This window comes from Lutjanus erythropterus, chromosome 12 (assembly GCF_056507025.1).
Source record: "Lutjanus erythropterus isolate fLutEry1 chromosome 12, fLutEry1.hap2, whole genome shotgun sequence".
NCBI lineage: Eukaryota > Metazoa > Chordata > Actinopteri > Lutjaniformes > Lutjanidae > Lutjanus > Lutjanus erythropterus.
In genome coordinates, this window is record NC_139328.1 from 29,839,478 (window position 1) to 29,860,104 (window position 20,627).

General features: G+C 39.3%; 2 protein-coding genes across 4 annotated transcripts; both read right to left on the bottom strand.

Annotated features, from left to right (window-relative positions):
- Positions 1 to 4,855: 4,855 nt before the first annotated feature.
- On the bottom strand, positions 4,856 to 9,007 carry cbln12 (cerebellin 12). Of its 3 annotated transcripts, none has more exons than XM_084732073.1 (4): positions 8,243 to 9,007; positions 6,805 to 7,142; positions 5,172 to 5,291; positions 4,856 to 5,095 (listed from the first exon to the last, which is right to left on the bottom strand). In XM_084732073.1, exons 1-4 carry the CDS (start codon positions 8,271 to 8,273, stop codon positions 4,898 to 4,900), a joined length of 687 nt encoding a protein of 228 aa, XP_084588199.1. In that variant the 5' UTR covers positions 8,274 to 9,007; the 3' UTR covers positions 4,856 to 4,897. The 3 variants fall into 3 exon arrangements, with proteins under 3 accessions (XP_084588199.1, XP_084588200.1, XP_084588201.1); XM_084732074.1 differs by having other exon boundaries at positions 6,805 to 7,525; positions 8,243 to 9,005; XM_084732075.1 differs by having other exon boundaries at positions 6,805 to 7,571; positions 8,243 to 9,005.
- A 1,365-nt stretch (positions 9,008 to 10,372) lies between these two features.
- trim110 (tripartite motif containing 110) lies at positions 10,373 to 20,239 on the bottom strand. The gene is made up of 8 exons (XM_084732252.1): positions 20,116 to 20,239; positions 17,795 to 18,337; positions 17,613 to 17,708; positions 16,315 to 16,548; positions 14,871 to 14,893; positions 14,485 to 14,630; positions 12,566 to 12,837; positions 10,373 to 11,419 (listed from the first exon to the last, which is right to left on the bottom strand). Exons 2-8 carry the CDS (start codon positions 18,281 to 18,283, stop codon positions 11,150 to 11,152), a joined length of 1,530 nt encoding a protein of 509 aa, XP_084588378.1. The 5' UTR covers positions 18,284 to 18,337; positions 20,116 to 20,239; the 3' UTR covers positions 10,373 to 11,149.
- Positions 20,240 to 20,627: the final 388 nt, after the last annotated feature.

Below are 20,627 nucleotides of genomic sequence, written 5' to 3' on the forward strand. Positions count from 1 at the left end.
TTGCTTTTTTTACAGCCATGGATGCTCATATTAGAAAGCGCAGGCTCCGTAGAGCTGACTGAAGAAAAAAAAAACGTTGTTTTAATCATCTTAAAGGGTTGATAGTGGGTACAACCCAACGGGCCTGTTTGTGAATGACACTGTCCGTTTTTTCAGGGTTTTATTACACTGGCTACAGCTCAGAAATCATCTTCATCTTGTGAATTTGCTGCCCTTACTTTCTACAAAATTTACACCCAGACCATGTGGGTACATTGATGGATTTTTCCACCGTCATTTTTATTTATTATTACATTTGAAAATATCAAAAACAGTTTTTTTCCAGGCACCAGCGCGATGACTTGTGTGCTCGTATGGGTTATTCAGTTTTGTGTGAGTTGGGGTTTGGTGCCATCTAGTGGCCACAGACTGAAACATAATTATGAGCGGCGTTATTTAGATTCCCTGTTTTATTTTTAGAACAACAATAATAATAAACTTTATTTATATAGCACATTACAAAGTGCTTTGCAAGACAGTGATTACAAAACATTTTAAAAACAACAGCCCCTGTTAACCCCCCGTTTCTTCTACTTTTTTGTTGGTTTTTAAATTAAACTTAACTTGTCAAAAAGAAAATACACATAGGGAACAAATATACAAAACTGGACAGAATTCAGTCAATAATGATGGAAAGGATGCTGCAGCATAAACAGAGTATAACAGAGGAATCATGCTGAAAACCGGAAAGAGAAAGATATTTTAAAAAAAACAAAAAAACAACTGAAAGTACTTGGCAAGATTACATATGAACACTGAAAGAGGGAGTACTGCTTTCCCTTTATCAAGTATAAATATGATATTAACTTAGAAAAATCACACAATTGACAGTGTCAGAAATGTTTGCATGCAAGTTTGCCTATAAAATAAATTATACTGTTGTAGGTAAACGGAGGCATATTATACATTTTTAATGCTGACCACTTCTGAATAGCAGATCAAAAAAGGGGATGTATGAATATTAAAAAAAAAAAAAAAAGAAGAAGAAGAAGAAGAAGAAGAAGTTAATGGTTTTGGCCTCTGAAAAACAGAAGATGCATCAACTTCAAATTAAAATCTTTTGAACAGAAAACTGTGTATATTGCTGATACTTTAGGAGCAATAGAACATGATAGACACAGAATAGGGATATCACCTTAAAGGGAACTTGTAGGTTCTAGTTCTACGTTACTTCTACTCACTGTAAAAATTAACTCTTTGTTTTATCATAAAAAAAAGTTAGCATCTAGGCTACTAATGTTTCAAAGCAAACTCTTCTTGTCAAACTCAAGAGTCAGTTGTTCATTTCACACAAAGAACTCACAGCTGCAGCTTTTCCTGCTGGAGATACTTTGTTCCAGCATTGGCACAAAAACGATTTGGGAAAGTGCTCTGAGTGAATTTACTAAATTATAAAGTGTGAGGGGGAAGGGACTGATTTCAATATTAATCTTAATCATGGTTCGCAGTGTTTTTGTTATTGTGAAAACAAGCCACCAGGACTTAACCAGAAGAATATTATCGACACACAGCAAGTTTTCATTTCATTTCATCAAGTTATTATGTGTTCTAATAATAAATATTAGAAATGTTAAGTTAAATAAACTTGAATAAATAAAACTTGTATATTTATGTTAATGAGAAAGTTAATAAGCAAAGTCAGCTCATGAGCTGATTCCACTTAAATTTCTGTATGATTTTTTTTACAGTGCTGTCTGTGAAGTGTGCATACTTGCCAACTTTGAGGCCTCAAAAATTGGGGGGATTTAAACAAACAAAAAAATGAATTTCAAAGACTTTGTTTCCTGCATTAGATGACTTTTAAAGAATTCTAATAACAAAGTAAACAGCATTTTTATTTTAAATACTTTTAATTTTACTTTTAAGTCCCGGGAAAGAATACAGAATAAGTCACCCTGTGAACTTTAACAAGTCTCTGGCATAAAGTAAGATTCATTTTCTTTTCTTGAATTCATTTAGTTTTTGCCTTGCCCCTGAAAGAAAATTGGCCTGGCAGATTTTCCAAAATGCATTCCCCTTTTCATCAAAACTTTTCTCAAGAAACGGGAATTATTCTTTCCAGAAAGTCCATGTGGAAACAGTAGACTTTTGGAGGTATAAGACTTAAACACACTGCACAGTGTCAGAAACTTGTCGTGATAATGAAAAGGTAAAAAAAAAGGTGTGAAAATCTCTCATGAAGCAGGAGCAATACAGGAGAACTGTGATCTCAGGAGGAAAGAGGGAGAAGGCAATGACAAACATGAGTCTCCAGGGAAAATCAGGACCGTTGGCATGTTTGGTGTTGTGCCCACTGCCAGCAGGTTTGTTGTCTGGTAATCTGAGTAATCATAAAATAAATTAAGAACATGCACAAAATAAGATGAAATGATGAATGTTTCACATCTACATGTTGGCCATTTCTATTGAATATATTTGTTTCAGAGATATTCAGTTAACTGTCAGAAGAGTGCACAAACCAGAAAATATTCACATTCAAGAAGTTGGAATCAGAGAACTGATGGTTTTTATCCTTAAAAAATACTCACTGATCAATTAATTATCAAAACAGTTGACAGTTGTAATTAGTAATTGGCAATTAATCAATTATTCAATTAATCCTTGCAGCTCTAGTCTTAAGTCTCCAGAGGGTAGCTATGAATGTCAAATCCAGAAAAATGAAAAGTCTCAGAGTAAAATAGAGAGTTTAAAAGTTGGGCCTCCAGACAGATTTTTTGTTTGTTCTTTGTTTTTTGGCAAAAATGACTCTTTTGACAATAGAGTTGCTGACCCCTGCCACAAATGGCCACAAACAACTGCAGCTTTTCCCTCAGCACATCACTGGTTTTACATGGTCCATAATCCAGCCTTGATTTTCATTCATATCTCATTCACCATTTCTGTTCTCCTTAAGGTAAATGTCACAACGATGTATGAGCTATTATATCACACAGTTAAGAAATAGAAAAAAAGATTTTTGCGGAGGAAGAACATAAAATAAGTCCACAGAGGTTCCCATCTATTACCTTAAAGCTTCCTCATTCAGTGCATTAATGTGACACCATGAATCAACGTCTCGGTTCTCCATTTCCCAGAATACTTACCATCCTGGCCTAAAATCACAAATGTGTGATTCTGATATAAGACGGAGAGACAGAGAAAGAGAGAGGGATATTGTGGTCATGAAGCGTAAGTGACTACATGTGACAGCACACCACACTTTATCCATGGCAGCCCTGTAGAGAGGAGCCTGCCTCCTCGCCAAAGCCTCCATCTGTCTGCTGCCCTGCGAGGCGTATCCGCTATTCACCACGCTTGCACTCTGCCCCATGCTGCTCTGCTCGGTCCACGCCAACACCAGCTCTGCTGGTGAGAGCTATATTTACAAACAGCTGCCGTGGCAATGGGTAGAGGACCATGAGAGGAGGGAGAAATACTGCTTTGCACGAGCAGATTAGACTATTTAACAAAGAATGCAATAGCAATACACTGAACCAACTTCATATGATTTTATTTGAATATTTTCTCCTCAATAGAAATTTTTCTGCGTAAATAAATGTTTGTTGCAGGAGACTAACAGGCATATAGATGAGCATCAGTCATACGACACAGCAGAGTAAAAGGCATGTTTGTTAGCTAGACAGGATGCCATGTGGAGCAAACATTTTGAATGAAAAAAAATCTCAGCACAGAAGCCCACATTGCACATGGCTACTTTATAATTTTGTTATAATTGAAATATCTCTTATACAAACCCAACAAATAGTCATACACGGAAACAGAGCAAATTAAATCCACAGATAAATCATGTTTACTGAATGTTTCCCCCGCTTTTCATTTGGTCTTAAGTGAGAATTATCTTAATTTGCACAATTTTATCTCATTTTTGCATAAAACACATCCCTTCATGCACCCTACTATTATGTGTTACAAATTGAAGCCTTCCTTTAAATTGTTCTTTGACTCATTCTCTCAATTGTTTTATCCAATTCTCCTATCACCCTTCCAACGATTTAAAGAGACAGTTCGGATTATTTAAAGTGGGGTTGTATGAGATAGTCAGTGCATTACCTTCAGTGGATGGCAGTCAGCACACCCCCAGTTTGGAAAAACAGCGGGAGTGTAAGTGTAGGAAGATTAGCAATGTAGTACTACTTTACTTTACCATCAGACATCAGCCTCTCACTGACCGAAAAACCAACACTTTGCTCAAAGCAACCAAACTCCTGTGTAAAAATCAGTCATTTTACCTTGCAGAACACTGGACTCGCTAGACTACCGCTGCCTCGATTGTTTAGTTTGTTTATGTTATTGTGTGACTTTGGTGAATCCGAAGTAATCGTTTAAAACACCAAATTCACACAATAACACAAACAAACAAACTGATAGTGGTAGTGGTAGACCAGCAACTCCCATGTTCCGTGAGGTAAAATGACTGATTTCACCTATGGACTTGGTTTGGAGAGAGCAATTTTTGACTATTTAACAGCAGTTTCCTCTCAGAAAAGGCTGTCTGGCAACAAGCTAAAGCAGTGAAAATATTCTAAATATAGTGTACATTTATAATGATATTGATTTTTTTTTTTTTGGTGGGTCTTTTCTTAAGTGACTGAAATACATTTTTCTGCTGATTCTGTCCACAGCAGTTCATTGCTTAGCTTCGTACATCACTTCTCCTCTCCTTTCCAAACTGGAGGCATGTCGACCACCATCTACAGTCGGTAATATACTGACTACTGATAAGTGCTTCATACTTAAGATGCATGATTGACTTTTTTTTTTTGGTGATGCCAATATTGGATCGGATTGGTTCCAACTCTTCCTCGTGCAACCCCACTTCAAGCAATCTGACCTGTCCCTTTAACCTGCTCCACCTTCCTCACAAGGGGAAGACCAGGAAGCCAGAGAAGGTGGAGTACTTCCATCCTCCCATCAGGTTGCCTCTCTCCAGTCTGAGGTAGGCCTTGTCCCCCTTCTCCATGATGACCAGGCCGGCGTTGGTGGCTGCTTCTCTGGTCACGTCCTGGTCGCCAGCAAATGCTGAAATCATCGGCCAGCCATTCAGCATCAGGCTGACCTAAGAGAGAGAAAATAAAAGTAGTAGTGCATGTAGATCCAATGCTTTAAAACTATGTGTCATAGTTGAGTCATACCTGAATAGTTTGTCTATTGTAGGCCTTTACGACATGAAAGTTGAAGCTGTACACGCCTCTTCTTGGTGCCAGGAAGACACTGCTTTCTTGGTCAAAATGAGTACCCACATTCACCAAAATCTGATGCAACAGAGAAGGAGGAAGACAAGATGATACATATGAAAATATAAAGGCATGGCAGAGAATAAAAAACATTGGAACACCGGTGAGAAACAGTGGTTGTCAAAAGATTTCCCAGCTTACCACATAATATACCTGCTCACTTCAAGGCCACTTGGGTCATTCTTTTTGTCCATTCAGTTACATTTTAGACTTCCCCCAAAATACTGAGTCACTGTTTTCCACAAAAGCCTCAAGTGTCCATGAAAATGCAGCTCCATGCAGCACGGCTGCATTGTGAGTCTGAAAGTTCAGTGTTTACCTCATTAGCATTTTTCCTCTCTGTCAGAAGTCTAATCATATGTGCATCTTATTGGCAGAAGACATCTGACAACAAAGCACTCGGAATACAGCTCACAGAAGCTGTGTGAGGAAAACTGATCAACTGTTTTTTTGTTTTTTGTTTTTTTGCATTACACTGTAAAGAAAATCCTAGTCTGTCAAATATAGAGAAGTTTAAGATAAAACTACAATGGAGAACTTTGTTCAAACACAATTTATCTTCTAACTATAAGTAGAGAACTATAAGTAATTTGTTCTCTCATGACAAGAATGGCTTTTTTTTAACTGCAAAAAAGGCATTCTTATTAAATGTGCACTAAGACACTGGAAAAAGAGGTCTGGTTTTCTCTCAGACCACTTGAATTACAATATGCTCAAAGATTATTATGGAATTTTTGCCCAATGACATCAAAAATAATCGGGCTGACACCTTCTGGTCGGTTGATCAATTTGTTGGAAGTATGTCCAAACTATTCCATGGAGGAATATAGAAGCCGTCATTTGTGCTCTGTGATCCTCGTGGCCTGTGTGTATGTGAGGTGACAATGCCCTGACGATAACAATAAAGCTACAGGTGAAAAAGAAATGGTCAGATCGCAGAAATTCATTTGCTTGGCAACTTTGTAGAACTTTGTTTAGCTTCCATTTAGACTAGCACAGTGATACTCAACATAAGGCCAGGGGTACAAATCTGGCCCATGATAGGTAGGTAATATCCCTCGACTGCTGGGAAGTTGCATATCAGCCTAAACACACCAAAAGAGCTTCAATCAGTCATGTTATTCATTCTGGTAGGAGCTGTTTATGTTGATGATTTATGAATCATTTCAACATTTCAGGAAGAGGTTCTAGCTATGTTTGAGGTATAACCTCTTAAATGTTACCAAAGCATTTACAGCTAAAATGCCATTGCAGTATATACAGTAAAAAAAAATCTATTTATTGGCTGTGTATCAATTCTTGTACAAAATTAATTTGGTTAGTTAAAAAGACATTTCATGTGAAAATGAGAAATTCAAAGAACGATGAGTTTTAGGCCTTTTAATATTTATCTAAGTGGCCCCTGGGCAAAGAGAGTTGAGTATCGCTGGAGTAGCAGGTAGAATTTCAGTCATCCAACATTTTCTTGGGTTGGCTACACTCCTAAAAAAAACATAAACTGCCGCTACCACAGCAGCAGTGACACACTCACGTTATCAAAGTAGATGATCATGGTGCGGTTGCTCATGTCTGTGGGCTCGTGGTTGGTCTGGCGGCTGGCGGAGAAGGCCACCCGGCCGGAGCCGGAGCGGACGGACATGCCCAGGGCGTTACCCGCGGGCTCGGACGAAGGAGTGGAGTCGCACACGACCAAACATTTGCCCTCGAGGATGATGGGCTCTGTGTCATTCTGGCCCCTCGACTCCATCGGCCCCCACAACAGAAGCACAGCCAACAGCACGGAGAGGTCGAAGGTGACTAACCTGGGATGCATGACTGAACCTGGGGTGTTGAGTCGAATATTTCTGATTCTACTGAAGGGAAGTGTCACTTTGGACAAGTTGCAATGAAAACAAACATGCTATGGTGAAAAAAACAGACTTTATGACAATTTTCCAAACTTTAATGTCTATGGAGTTTTGGCTGGCACCAGCTAAAGTACATTAATATGCACCCAGGCAGCAACAGAACCAGCAGATGGGTCTCAGAGCCAAATGATATTCAGAAAGTACTCAGAATTGTTCCTTGGCCATAGCTGTCAAATTCCCTTTCTGTCTTTCTTTCTCTTTTTTGTGTTTGCCCCTAAAAATCCCAAATCTCTTCAGTGCCCTGCGTGCTGCGTCAGCAGGGGGCCAGAATGACAATCACAGAAAATCTCTTGGTACTTTCAAGTTGATTTCTTCAGCAGAAAACCTGACAAGGAGGCAGAAGAGCTGGGGAAGGAAAGAAAGGGTTTGAAAAGATAAAACGAGTGAGGAGCTGAGTTCAGGAGAGAAGGATGAGATGATAAAAGATACCAGAGAGGAAAGGTGATGACAAAAAAAAACAAAAAAAACAGATGAGGTAAGATTCTGGAGAGGTGACAAGGAAAAGATGTAGGACCCAGAAGGGAGCGAGAGAGTGGGGGAACAACTCCACTGAGTGACCATCTGTCTTTTACACGTACCCCCCCTCCTCCCTCCCAACGCTGCTCAACACGCATTCACTCACATGACACAAACACACTCTCTATCACACTTGTGCTTTTGTTTCACACTTATGGACACACATACAGTAGCTACATATAAAAATGCCACTTTTCACATTTTTCTTTAATTTTCTCTCTGTTGTTAAACTCAAATTAAACATTAAGTGAGGAATCAGAGAGATTTTTGACCTCAGGTGAAGGTTGCAAGGATAGACTTTTAAATACCATTGATTTATCTTTGACTGAGATGAGCAACAGCATGTGTGAAAACATCTGTTTCTGCTTCAATGAAACTTATTTCATCACACACAAAAACAGCTGCTTTTAGGTTGTAAATGGATCCATTTGCCTGCAAAATGATCAATTATTCAGTTTAAAAGAAGTGTTCTGAAATCACCCAACTACTCCCAATGTGCAGACAGGATAAACCTTATATTTGAAGTGAATAAAAATAAGAGATCACCTGTTTCCGTCTGAACAATCTTGTATTCCATATCAGGTGAAAACAGTTGCTTCCTCCTGGCTGGAGCACTGTAATACGGTCAAAAATCCCTGTTCTCCTGCTCTTTTATCACATTATTTCACAGCACGGCAGTCAGTCTGATCGCAAGCAAGCCAGAGTACGCTCTGGTCTCCCTCTCTCTTTTTTTTCTTTCCCTGTCTTTCTCTCTCTCTCTCTCTCTCTCGCTCTGAGCCACCCCCTTTTCCGTCTGCTCCTTTCTCACCCTCTATGTTACATCCACCCACTCAGCTTTACAGTGAAATAAAGAAAATGGGAGGATAATTGGGCATCTGAGATGCTTCAAAGAGCAAAGCTAGCGAGTGAGTGGCAGTTTGTTTTCTGTATTTCTTTAACATCCAATCAAATCAGTGATTCCTTCCTGTGTGTCTTCAAGCTGAGTTAAAAAGGATCAAATGCACCGGGTTGTTGCTTGTGTGCTTTCATGGGAAAATATTTACACCTCCAATGCTTTATGTACGCTCAATAAAAATATAAACGCAACACTTATTTTTGCTCCAATTTTTTGAGTTGAAGTAGAAAATCTTAGACTGCTTGTATGCACACAGAGGGTGTATTTCTCTTAAATTGTATTCACAAATAAGATAATCCATCCAAGATAATCCCTCCACCTGACTGGTGTGACATACAGAGATTATAACACAGGTGTGACTTGGACTGGTCACAATGAAAAGCCACTCTAAAATGTGCAATTGTATATTGAAAAAAGACATTTATGAAGCATTGAACTATGGCTATTTGAAACGGGGCTGCAAACACCATTTTTTTTTTTCCAGATGGGCAAAGTAATGACATGTCCTACTCTATTTTTACCCCAACCCTAACCAGTCCTTCCTCATGCCTGATCCTAACCCAACCAGCAAAGGTAATTAGTTCTAGCCAATCAGAGGCAGGTCAAGACATTGCCCTCCTGGGATAAAAATTTGGTTTCTGTGTGTGTATGAAATAGCCATAGTCCAGCGCCTAATAAATGTATTTTTTTCTCCCAGATCAAACCGAACATTTTAGAGTTTCCTTTTGTTGTGACCACCCATAGACACACCTGTGCAATAAGTTTCTCTATATACCACACCCGTCACTAACACAGATTTTAACTAATTTGTAAATAAAATCTGAGAGAAATAAATCTTTTTGTGTGCATACAAGATGCCTGAGATCTTTTCTTCAACTCATAAAAAATGGGAGCAAAATCAAGTGTTGCATTTCTATTTTTGTTGATTGTCATGGGGTATCTTCTTCTATAAGACACTGGATAAGTATCAGATTGGATTAATAAGATATGTGCATACATTTCAAAAGACATTGTTTTAATGTATTTTTAACACATGAACAAATAAACCAGCACCATGAAGATACAACTAATCCCTAAATACATAGACATAATATGGTTTTCACAAAATTTAGCTTTCAGTCAAACAGAGGTAGACCATCAACCACCTAGGAGGGGACATTCTGTGGACCTTGTGTAACGTTCCCTAAAAGTTCTCTAAAGGTGATGAATGTCCCAAACCTCTACAGAACGATGGGGACTTTTGTTTAACATCTTTTTTTGGTTATGAAAGTGCTGTAGTTCAAAGTTCCCTATGTGACTTTAGGGGATGTTCCATTTTTGTTATTTTATGGTCACAATGCAACAAAAATGACATTTGGGACACAAAAGGAAAATTCTGAGACTTAAATCTAAGTATATAAGTTGGTATACAGTACATTCTCCACATGGCTTTAGATGTATGTTCCGTTTTTGCTCATTTGTGGGAACGTGGACTCACAAATGGCCCCATCAAAAAAGGCTCTGGTTCTTGAACCGATTCCATTCAAGATTTCTGGGACCCATCCAGTCAACCAGCTTGCATTTCCACCAGTTTCAGTGGAACCATTGAAATCTAAGATGTCATCAACAGAGGGCGTTTTACAATGTACAGCAGCTTCTGGAATATGACATGCCCACTTTGGTTCCAGCTGGGAACCAACTTTTTAGGATCCAAAAAAGTTTATTTTTGGTGGAAATGCTCAGAATGGTTTGAGAATAGGTGCTTAAGCTGGAACAGGAACAGTTCAATGTTGGTGAAGAATACTTCTGGGATGTAAAGAAAAAATTCCCTGTAGGTCAAATGAGAACATTCCCTTTAAGACTTTTTAAGAAGGAAAAAATCTCTTGATAGAATTGGTATATTCCAAGAACTTTTCTGACAACTTCACATCTGATATAAAGGATGTTGCCTTTTAATGTTCCTGGGAACTTTTTTCTACTTACTTTTTAAGTAGAAAAGAGTACTATAGCCAGCATCCTATAGTAATGGTCCTAAATGTTCCCAGAATATCCTGAATGTTCCCTGAAAGTGTGCCAAATAACATACCCCTTTACACCCAGGGGGATGTTCTCAGAGTCTTCTGGGAATGTACAATTTCTAGCTGGATGGGAGGGGATGAGTTTGTAATTGTAATATCTTTGAATCACCAGCCATCTGCATTTTTAATCACTGTGGAATGACAAGAAGATAACAATTTAGCAATTTAGTTACAAAAACCTATTTCTGTCTTAATTTAAAGAGCTTCTTCATTTGTATGTTCTGCTAGGATCCACTCATATTCACCTATCGACTCCTCCACTGTCATTTTCTTTCTCTGTTGGAAATAATTTCCAGTCAATATCACCCCATCACAGTTTTAGAAGAATTGGTTTTGTCTCTTTATTGAGGATGAGCTCAGCCGGAGATCTGATGGGAGAGAAACTTCAGAGACTCAAGTTCCATCTCTCAGTTGAGTCATTGTATCTGCATGGTTTTGTCTAAGTTAAACCAGCCCAGTGCTCATCAGTGTTATTTTCTCCTCCTTTCCCCTTTTTCCACCTCAGACTTTGACAATAGAGATGCGGCTGTTGAGCTCAGCTTTGTAGAGTCCAAAGCCCATGCAGACCGGCTGAGTGAACGTGGTGGAGAAAGTGTGGAGGTGGGTCAGGTTGCCAGATGGGCCCACCTCGGAGAAGGTGATGGTGCCTGTGCCGTAGTCCACAGCGAGGGCAACTCTGTTCCCAGTCATTTGGTAGGCGAGGCGGGTCTTCCTGCGGTTGTGCCAGGCAGCCAGCTTCCTGTCATGCTGCTGTGTCAGGCTCCATGATACCTGGAAATGTAACAGAGGTATTTTAATCAAGGAACATGTTTCCTTTTGATTGAAACTAGAGCTGGAACTAGATGTAAAGATCTGCTTCTTATCTCTGTGATTTGAATAAATCACTACATACATGTGACTTAGGCTTCCAATGAGGAGTTGAAAAATGCACCATGGCTCTATGTTTCTAAGTTGTTATGACCTTATGACATTTTCCATTGAGGTCATGAAAGACTAGTTTAATCATGATCATGGCAGTTGCTACCTTAACATTTAAACAGCGAGCATAGCTGATGAAAATCTATCTGACATGACTCAGGCAGAATTGTTGCTCATGGACAAGGTAATATCAGGTTTATTCTGTTTGGTAACATTTGCCAACTCCCTCCTCACTCTCTGAGGTATCTGGAATATCTGGTCTATCCGATATATCTAGCAACAACCTAGCAACAGCTAGCAGGAAACATACTGTTACCTTAAACAAATTTCTCTACATTTGAACATTGTTTAAAACATTTAAAATAATGTAAGTGACGTAAGTACAAAAATATATATTATGTTTATATATGTCTATAGTTTCTAGACATTTACATTTTACATCTTGTAGCTTTAATGGCACCCAACTGGAGAATTAGCACCACCACCTGTTTATTTCAATGAACCAATTACTAATACTTGCATAACAGTAGTGGCTGGAAATGCACATTAATTTGCATTTTCTTTTGCATATTTACTCAAAATATAGAACAAATTTGTGTTACATTTGAATGGAAACCTTGCTAGTGCTGTGAGAATGTCGAGTTGCATTAGGGCACATACTCACAGCATAATAACACAGGACGAGGGTTGTGTTGTTGAGCACAAATAAAATGTATTTCTCTTGTAAGGGAAGACTGAATGAGTAAGAGTTCAAAGGAAAAACAGCCTTTCATTTTCACTGAAGCCAGATTACAAAAAAAAAACCCTCAGAGTGAAGCCAAGGATGGGTTCATGGGAAAAGTGGGCAAAACATGGCAAAACAAATCCCACTGGTATTCAACAGATGCTCCCTCTTATTTCATCTGCTTACAAAAATAACAATGTAAAACTGTGACATACATTACCTTTAAATGGTTAAGTGCAACCGATTAAATGAAGTACTGCAGGTGGCACATATACCTTGTTGTTCCCAAATGCGTTGCCCTCTTTCCCCTTCCGTCCAATGCTTCTATAGCAGACGCCAATATCCCAGAATCCCTCAGCTTCCAGCTCCCAGTAGTGAGTCCCACTGGAGAAGGTCTGGACGGTGAGGACCTGCGGCCAGTGGTCGAAACGTTCGGGGTGAGCAGCGCAGGGCAGGCGGTTTTTAACCCGCGTCACTGAGCGAAGATCATCAGATATGCTCAACAGAGGATGGGCCGTGTTCGTGTCCAGGGTCAAGGGGCTGGTTACTGTACGAAAGGGAAATAAAACAATCAAATTCAAATATATTTTTACATAATTACTCACTTGTGGCAATTTGTGCTGGCGGACTGACTGGAGGGTAAAACAGAACCTACAGTATGTTGCTGCTTGTAGAAACAACACCAGAGTTTTCTTATTATGAACTGAGAAATATTTCAGTTCCAGACACCCACATACTGCTGAGATGCAACCATCCATGTACACAGTCTGATTTACCACATTACTTTAAAGTCAGAAGATTCCTTTGAAATAAATCTTAAATAACATAAAATACTAAATAAAAATTAGAAAAATATTTTTTTCAGAAAAGAGAGTTAGATGATCAGGCCAGTGCCACTCTCATATCAGGTCTTTAAATATTAAACTAAGCCAAGAGACAGTTAGTGTATCTTAGCATAAGGGCAGTTTTAAAGCTGTAATATATATAATATTTCCACTTTAAAATAACTAAAATGCTAGACATATGTTATATATATATTGTGGAGTTACTTACATTATCCCAAATGTTTCCAACAATCTTCAAACACAGACAAACCATAATTTATTCAAGGCAATTGTGCCTCATGTCAGATAGATTCTCTGCAATCTGCAATGGTGGTTGTATAACAATGAAGACAACAACTCCCATGAGCCCACGCTACTTCACAATGTCATCGAACCCCAGTTCAAAAGAAGTTAGGACGTTGTTTAGGTTGGAGGCTGGAGATGAACTTACTAATTAAACACACGTTTGTGTTCGCGTAGCATTAATTTTTGAGGACACAGACAACCATCGCTCCAAATAGGGGCATAAGGATGTATTTTTATTTTTGTAAATATACATTCATTCTGAATTTGATGCAGCATGTTGGGAAAGTTGCAAGGGACATGTTTACCGCTGTGTTACATCAGATTTTTCTTTTAATAACACTGAACAACACACTGTTGATACTGTCATGTGTTACCAGTTAACTTGTTTACCTGTCAAACAGTCCAAACAGGTGTTTTTAGCATACCACTACTTCCATAGTTGTTGCCCATGTCACAACTTCTTTGAAACATGTTGCAGGCATCAAATTCAAAATAAGTGTATATTTAAAAAAACAATCAAGTTTATCAGTTTAACATTATATAGCTTGTCCTTGTACTGTATTCAGTTGAATACAAATCATCATAAAGCATTTGCAGATCAGTGTAATCTGTTTTTATTGATGTTTTGCACAGTTAATTGGAGTTTGTATGTTATTTGTTATTGTTTTAATGTGAAAGAGACCCCTAGCAGAAGAATTTGCAGATTGTACATTTAAAACTCACTGATTAATACATTATATCTTGTTTGTTTAACCTGTACAAAAAGCAGTGTATAGGTGAGAAGTTGTGGTTTTATGGAGGGTTATGTGTGGGACTTTGGACAGTCAGGCTAGCTGTTGTCCTGTTTCCAGTCATAATGCTAAGCTAAGCTAACCAGCTGCTGGCTGTAGCTTCCTATTCAACAGACAAATACAAGTGGAATTAATCTTCTCATCTCTCAACTATCAGCAAGAAAGAGAAAAAGGATATTTCCCAAAAGTGAGTGTGTGTGTGTGTGTGTGTGTGTGTGTGTGTGTGTGTGTGTGTGTGTGTGTGTGTGTGTGTGTCACTCATCTGCCACTCACAGAGCTCCCTCTTGAGTTCACTGAGGCAGCGGAGGGTGGCCGTGATGAACTCTCGATACTTGCTCTCTATATCTTCTAAGATGTGTTTCCTGTCTAGACTGACGGTATCAGGGATGAAAAGCGGGCTATTCAGGTCGGCTAGTAACCTACAACACAAGAGCACAACAGTTGCAGGAAGAAAACCATCATTTTAAGGCAGGAGCACATATAGATGAAAGGCTTCTGTAATTAAATAATTGCATTCAGTAGTTAATTTCTTCCTCCCTTTATGTCTCACTGTACTCTTTTCAATCTCCCACATACATATAAAGACTATCTACCTACACACACTCATGAACACACCTAAGGACATAGCACATGGCATCATTGTCTTATTCTGGACTTACTTTGTATCATCTGATTGAAAGGCCTGAGGAAAGAATAGTGAAGGACAACTGAGAAAAACATGACAAAAAGGGATTCATTCACTGAAAGAATTATAAATGTCCCTGTGAATCTGTCCAGCTGCGTAGAAAAATAAACAAATGCAAGGTTAGACCCCCATCCACACTTACAGCTAACCTTCTGTGGCCCTGTTCATTTACTTCAGTAGATATGTGTCATGTTTATTCCACATTATATGAGCATAAACAACATGAATAAAAAGACTTGCAGTAAACATACTCAGGGACTCTCAAGGTCACTCCTACTGTAAGTCACCTCTTTAGAACACCATCAGTACAATACAAAATATGATGCACTGAAGAGCATTTAACACATTAATTTGTTAGTTCATTCAATACACACCTTCTCAGCACTGAGAAAACAACATTTTTCTTTACCTGATTTTCCTTTAATCAAGCAGCTGCTACAGAGTATATGACACACATACAAATCAGTGGACACTCAATACGATCCACATGACTGGAAGGCAAATGATACAGTCCTACATGATGGACAACATGAAAAATTAAAAATGTAAAATGCATTAAAAACATCTGCCTTTCATTTTCTTTTGGAGAAGATAAATTTCATTTTGCCATAACAACAGACAGTTTAAAGCCCCTTTGTTCTCCATCAGTAGTTTACCACTAGTGACAGGGCCCTATATTAATACTACACTTTCTGCCAAAGTTAATCTGTTATTTACAGTCATTTCTCACAAGAGATTACAGTCTGTGCAGTTTTGTCTCGTCTCTTCTCACCGGTGTGTGCTCAGCTGGAAAATGGTGACATCACTTTTGCGTTAATTACGTTTTAGCAACATTTGAATCAGGATCAGGACTAAGGATGTGCGTGATAAATCGACTATGGGATTTAACGTTGCCACCCTCGCGAGTTGGCACCATTAATACTAGTCGGCTATATTTTATTCATGTACAATGCCAGTTAACTGTTGCCTCTAAGGCTGCCCGTGCTGCAGCTCTGGCAGACAGCAGCACCTCTCATCCAGCGTGAATGCCCAGCGTGGGCCAGATGTTCTTATCAGCAAAATGGGACAGATGACAACTCATGAACATTGTAGTCTGTCAGTATATTAATAATATAAGATTGAATTCAGGCTGTGTCCGAATAAACTGCATCTAACCCTCGACTAGAGCAATGCATAACTACGTTCAATACAGGCTCGGACATAAACCTGCACAGCAGGCTGCTAACATTAACCACACAATGTTGTTGACTGCAGACACTGTAATCCTGTTTGGCCTTTGGCATCCTTCAAACCATGCCACTAGCATGATTAAAAAGGGTGACTGATGCAGCTGGATTAAGATATTCTGCTTTCTGCTCACTTCTAGGTGTTTGGCCAAACTCTCAACAAATCTGGCAATGCAAAGCAGTGAGTCTTACCCAGATGAGCAAGAAGGGGTCCGTCTCTGCCAGCAGCGAGGCCAGGTAATGCTGGATGCTCAGCGTCTGGCTCATGTCCTCTTGTACCTTGGAGCAGTCTTCATGGACGTGCTCTATGATCTGCTGTCTCTCCCTCTTGGTGATCTCTCTCAGAGCCACCACCAGGCTCTTCACCTGGACCTGCAGGTCTGAGCCCAGCCGCTCCACCTGGGTGTCATCCTGCTTCAGAGAGTCCTGCAACCCATTATGAGAGAGTGGTGGTCGGTGCCAGATTAAAGATTGAAACATCTGATCCATTTGAAAGATTCATCAGTAGAATGAGACAAGTCTGAGGGTTATAGGAGGGAAGGATTTAGCTTTGGGATCCCTTGTGGGTCGTAACTTGGGCGGCACAGGATGTACAGATCATCTACTCTCTGAGGGAGTCATTATATCACATTGCATTACATTGAAATCTAAATGGATAGTTTGAATTATTTGATATGGGGTTGTATGTGGTACTTATCAATAGTTTATTAGCTACAGTAGATGCCGGTGGAGAAGGACAAGCTAAGCAATGAACTGCTGTGGACAGGGTCAGCAACAAAAGGTATTTTAGCCACTTAAAAAATGTTCACCTAAAAATATTCATATGAATTTAAGGGTAATCTATATTTAGAATATTTGCTTTACCCTGCTATCAGACTGCCTTCTCTGTCAGAAAATGACTCTATATAAGCCATATAATATTGTTCACTTCAAACTAACTAAACTCCATGTGTGAAATCAGTCATTTTACCTCACAGAACACGAGAGACGCTGGTCTATGGCTGCCTCAATCTGTTAGTTTGTTTGTGTTATTTTGTGACTTTGGTGAATCTGAACTGTCCTTTCAAAATGCCAAATTCGCACAATAACACAAACAAAATTACAGATCAAGGCAGCAGTAATACAGCAGCTCCTCTGTTCTGCAAGGTAAAATTATTCACTCTGCCAATGGAGTTTGGTTGGTTTGGAGAGCGTGATATTTGGCTTATATAATGGCTGTTTCCTGTCAGAGAGGTTGTCTGATGGCAGAGTGAAGCAGTGAAAACATTCTAAATATACAATTAAATTAATACAATTTTTTAAGGTAGACCTTTTTTATGTAATAAGCGGCTAAAATACATTTTGCTGCTGAGCCTGTCAACAGCCATACATTGCTTAGCTTCCTATACCAGTATTCCTGCTGCTTCTCCACACTGCCGGTACGCTGACCACCATCTACTGTAGGTAAACATACTACAGGTAAGTACCTCATCCCTTTACATAGTACTCACAGCCATGGTGGAATCAATATTCTCATGCTCTTTGAGTATTCGCTCCCCATCTTTCAGCTTCTCCTCTGCTTTTCTGAGCAGGGTCTGGAGAATGACCTGTGGAGTCGCACAGATGTGAGCAAACACACACTCATACATTAACAGTCATAAAAACACACATGCTGTACAGTTTTGAAGCTGACCTTCAGATCCTCCTCAACCTGTTTCAGTGCCTTCACTTTGTGCTGAGCATGGTCTCCATCCATCAGACAGTCACCACACACATACACCCTCTCATCGGCACAGTAGTAGCGCAATATCTCCGTGTGTGTTGGGCACCTTCGTTGGGAGAGGTCCCCCAGCGGATTCACCAGCAGGTGGGTGCGAAACGCCGGTCTATCAAGATGTGGCTTGAGGTGTTCTGCGCACAGTGAGACTTCACACCTCAGGCAGGTCTTGACAGCCAAAGATGACTGGCCCTCCACTGCCTCTGGAGGGCAGCTGTCGCACAGCACTTCACCCTGCTCCTCCTGACACTGGGGGCAGGTAAAGCGACTTTTACCATCACCCCGGTCGGTCCAGGCCTCGCGGATGCAGGCAGGGCAGAAGCTGTGACCGCAGGGCAGGGGATGGGCTTGGCTGAAGGTGTCTCGGCACACAGAGCAGGTCAGCTCTTCCTCAACAGACGCCATGGTGAACAGGTGAAGGGTCCTTGATGTGTGTTGTGTGGCACAAAAGGCTATGAACTAAACAAAGGATTTATACAGAAGAGCAAGATCAACAACATATTGATTAAATTACATACATGCAGAGACAGCCCGAAGCATTAGTGAACTAAATGGCTGTTTAAGGCCTCCATGGCCACAAGAGGGCCTCCAAAAAAGCTTGAAATGTTTGGGTTTTTTAATGACATATCAATATCAGTCAGTGGTAATCATACAAAATCACAATATTATGTTAACAGGCTGGCTAGCTAACATGAGTCTGTAAAAACAAAAAAGTTGAAAAAAAAAAAAAAATCAAGTCTCTTACTTACTTACTTTTGTATGAGTTTTTGAAAAAAAAAATGTTACCAACAAATAATGTTTTGTTCAGATCATTTACTTTTCTTATGGAGATTAACTTCAATCTTTGAGTTGTAGAAACTCCCCAAAAATTTGTATTTCAAAAAATTATTGAAATGAAAGTGAATAATAGTTAATATTTAATATTTTGACCATTTAATTTTGAGCACCCATAATGACAAATTAAGTTCACAGCTCACTGTAAAGAATTTTTGAAATGCATTTTCTGGGGGTCTCTAAACTTCAAAGATCCAAATTTATCTAACAAAGAATTTGCATTCTTACGTTCTTATAATAATAAATTATTATTTATTTCAGCAAAAGCTCATAGATCAGAAAAACTTTGTTTTGAGGAGTTTGCGTGTGGTTTATAACTCAAACTTACTGGTTTGCCTCTGAGCTGGTGTCAGATAACAAAATCCACAGATGATTTTAGATTGCTTTTTATTTTTTTTCTATGAATATGTAGTTCTAATATGAATAACTACTATTTTCTTTACTTTGAACATAACGCTAGTTGTTCTCTTATCTGTAATTCTTTTTTATTCTCTCCTGTCTGCTCTGGTGGCTGGTTGCACCACCTGACCAGTGCATGATGTGTGTGGACTGCCTGATGACAGGAATGGGATGGGACAAGTCATTCTTCCAGGACGGGGATGGGACAGGAATTCTTTTTTACTCTGTCATCGGATTGGAGCGGCACAGGAGCATTTTTTGTGGGAGTGGGACAGGAAGGGAGTGAAAATCCCCTTCTGTGTCACCTTCTAGATCAAACGTCATTGTTTTGGGCCTGTGCAACACCAGACAATTGCAGAAGTTGCATGCTGCTGTTACATGTAAGAAGTACTAATACCGATGAGTAGTAAGACAGCTGGTATTGAGCTGGTGTCAAGGGGGAAGTCCTTATTTCACTCCAACTGTTCACTGAGACCAGTAATCCTTTTGCCTACCATGCTCTATGAATAGAATACTTAACTATGTAACCACTATTACTGGCAAAATGTGTGGTGGATGGACAAAAATAACAGAAAACACCTTGTAACATAGTGTAAGGTAAATACACCATCACTAAAAACAATGGCCAAAATAATGACCGTCAAGACATCTTTAACACATAAACCAAACTTAACCAAAGTTTAGATGCAATTTAACCCTATAATTTACTGAACAAACAATTATTTGCCATAGAGGATCAATACATAAAGAAGAATATGACTTGCTGGTTATCACAGTAAGGGTAAAGGTTTGTACCAGTGACCTTAGATGAGTGCTAACCCGCCTCAGACCCAGGCACAGGGGATCAGGAGATCATCCTTGACAGCTTGTTGGCCTGATTTGCTCTACATGTGCTCTGATTGTACATGTTTAACCACCAACTCATATAGATTCATCTCAACTGATTTAAAAATTCTCATTAATTTTTAATAAATGTCTAGGGGGAAAAAAGTAGAATTTCATACCTGTTGGTGTCCCGGTGTTTGCAGCGTGTGGCCATCAGGTGAGCGTGTGTGTTGTGCCCGGTCAGTATGTTGACTCTGGAGGCTAATCCCAACAGATTCACCTCCCCCCGCTGTCTGTTCAACCATGGCACTGGACTCAGAGAAGTCACATGACCTTGAGATGGGAGGGGGGGTACGGAGAAAATTAACTTTGAAGTAAACTGTTCTGCTTGCAAGTCACAGCACTATAATTAGCCTTTCCTCTCAGAAGGCTTGTCTTATTTATCTCGACTGAATACTATTTATTCACCCCTTAATCCACTTTGACATCAGCTCATTTGTTTGTTTGTTTTTTTTATTGCCATGAAACCTTTTCTTTTGGAGCTGCCAATTTCCTACTTACACACATCACATGACAGTGTGATATATTTAATTAAAGCACAATATGTCATTTTTTGATCAATTTATGTAATCAAAACAATAACAAATGACAGACTTGATGATGTCATGAAGTAGCATGGGATCATGGGAGT

Bases quoted from the DNA above. Each gene is read 5' to 3' on its own strand.
- cbln12 (XM_084732073.1), bottom strand. From the start codon at position 8,273: ATGGAATACAAGATTGTTCAGACGGAAACAG. The intron at 7,143-8,242 runs GTGATCTCTTAT...ACTTGTCCAAAG, and splicing joins GATTGTTCAGACGGAAACAG to TGACACTTCCCTTCAGTAGA. The intron at 5,096-5,171 runs GTATGACTCAAC...TCTCTCTCTTAG, and splicing joins ACAATAGACAAACTATTCAG to GTCAGCCTGATGCTGAATGG.
- trim110 (XM_084732252.1), bottom strand. From the start codon at position 18,283: ATGGCGTCTGTTGAGGAAGAGCTGACCTGCTCTGTGTGCCGAGACACC. The intron at 14,894-16,314 runs GTAAGACTCACT...TTCTTTCCTCAG, and splicing joins ACCCCTTCTTGCTCATCTGG to GCCTTTCAATCAGATGATAC. The intron at 12,838-14,484 runs GTGAGTGGCAGA...CCTTTCGTACAG, and splicing joins TGAACTCAAGAGGGAGCTCT to TAACCAGCCCCTTGACCCTG.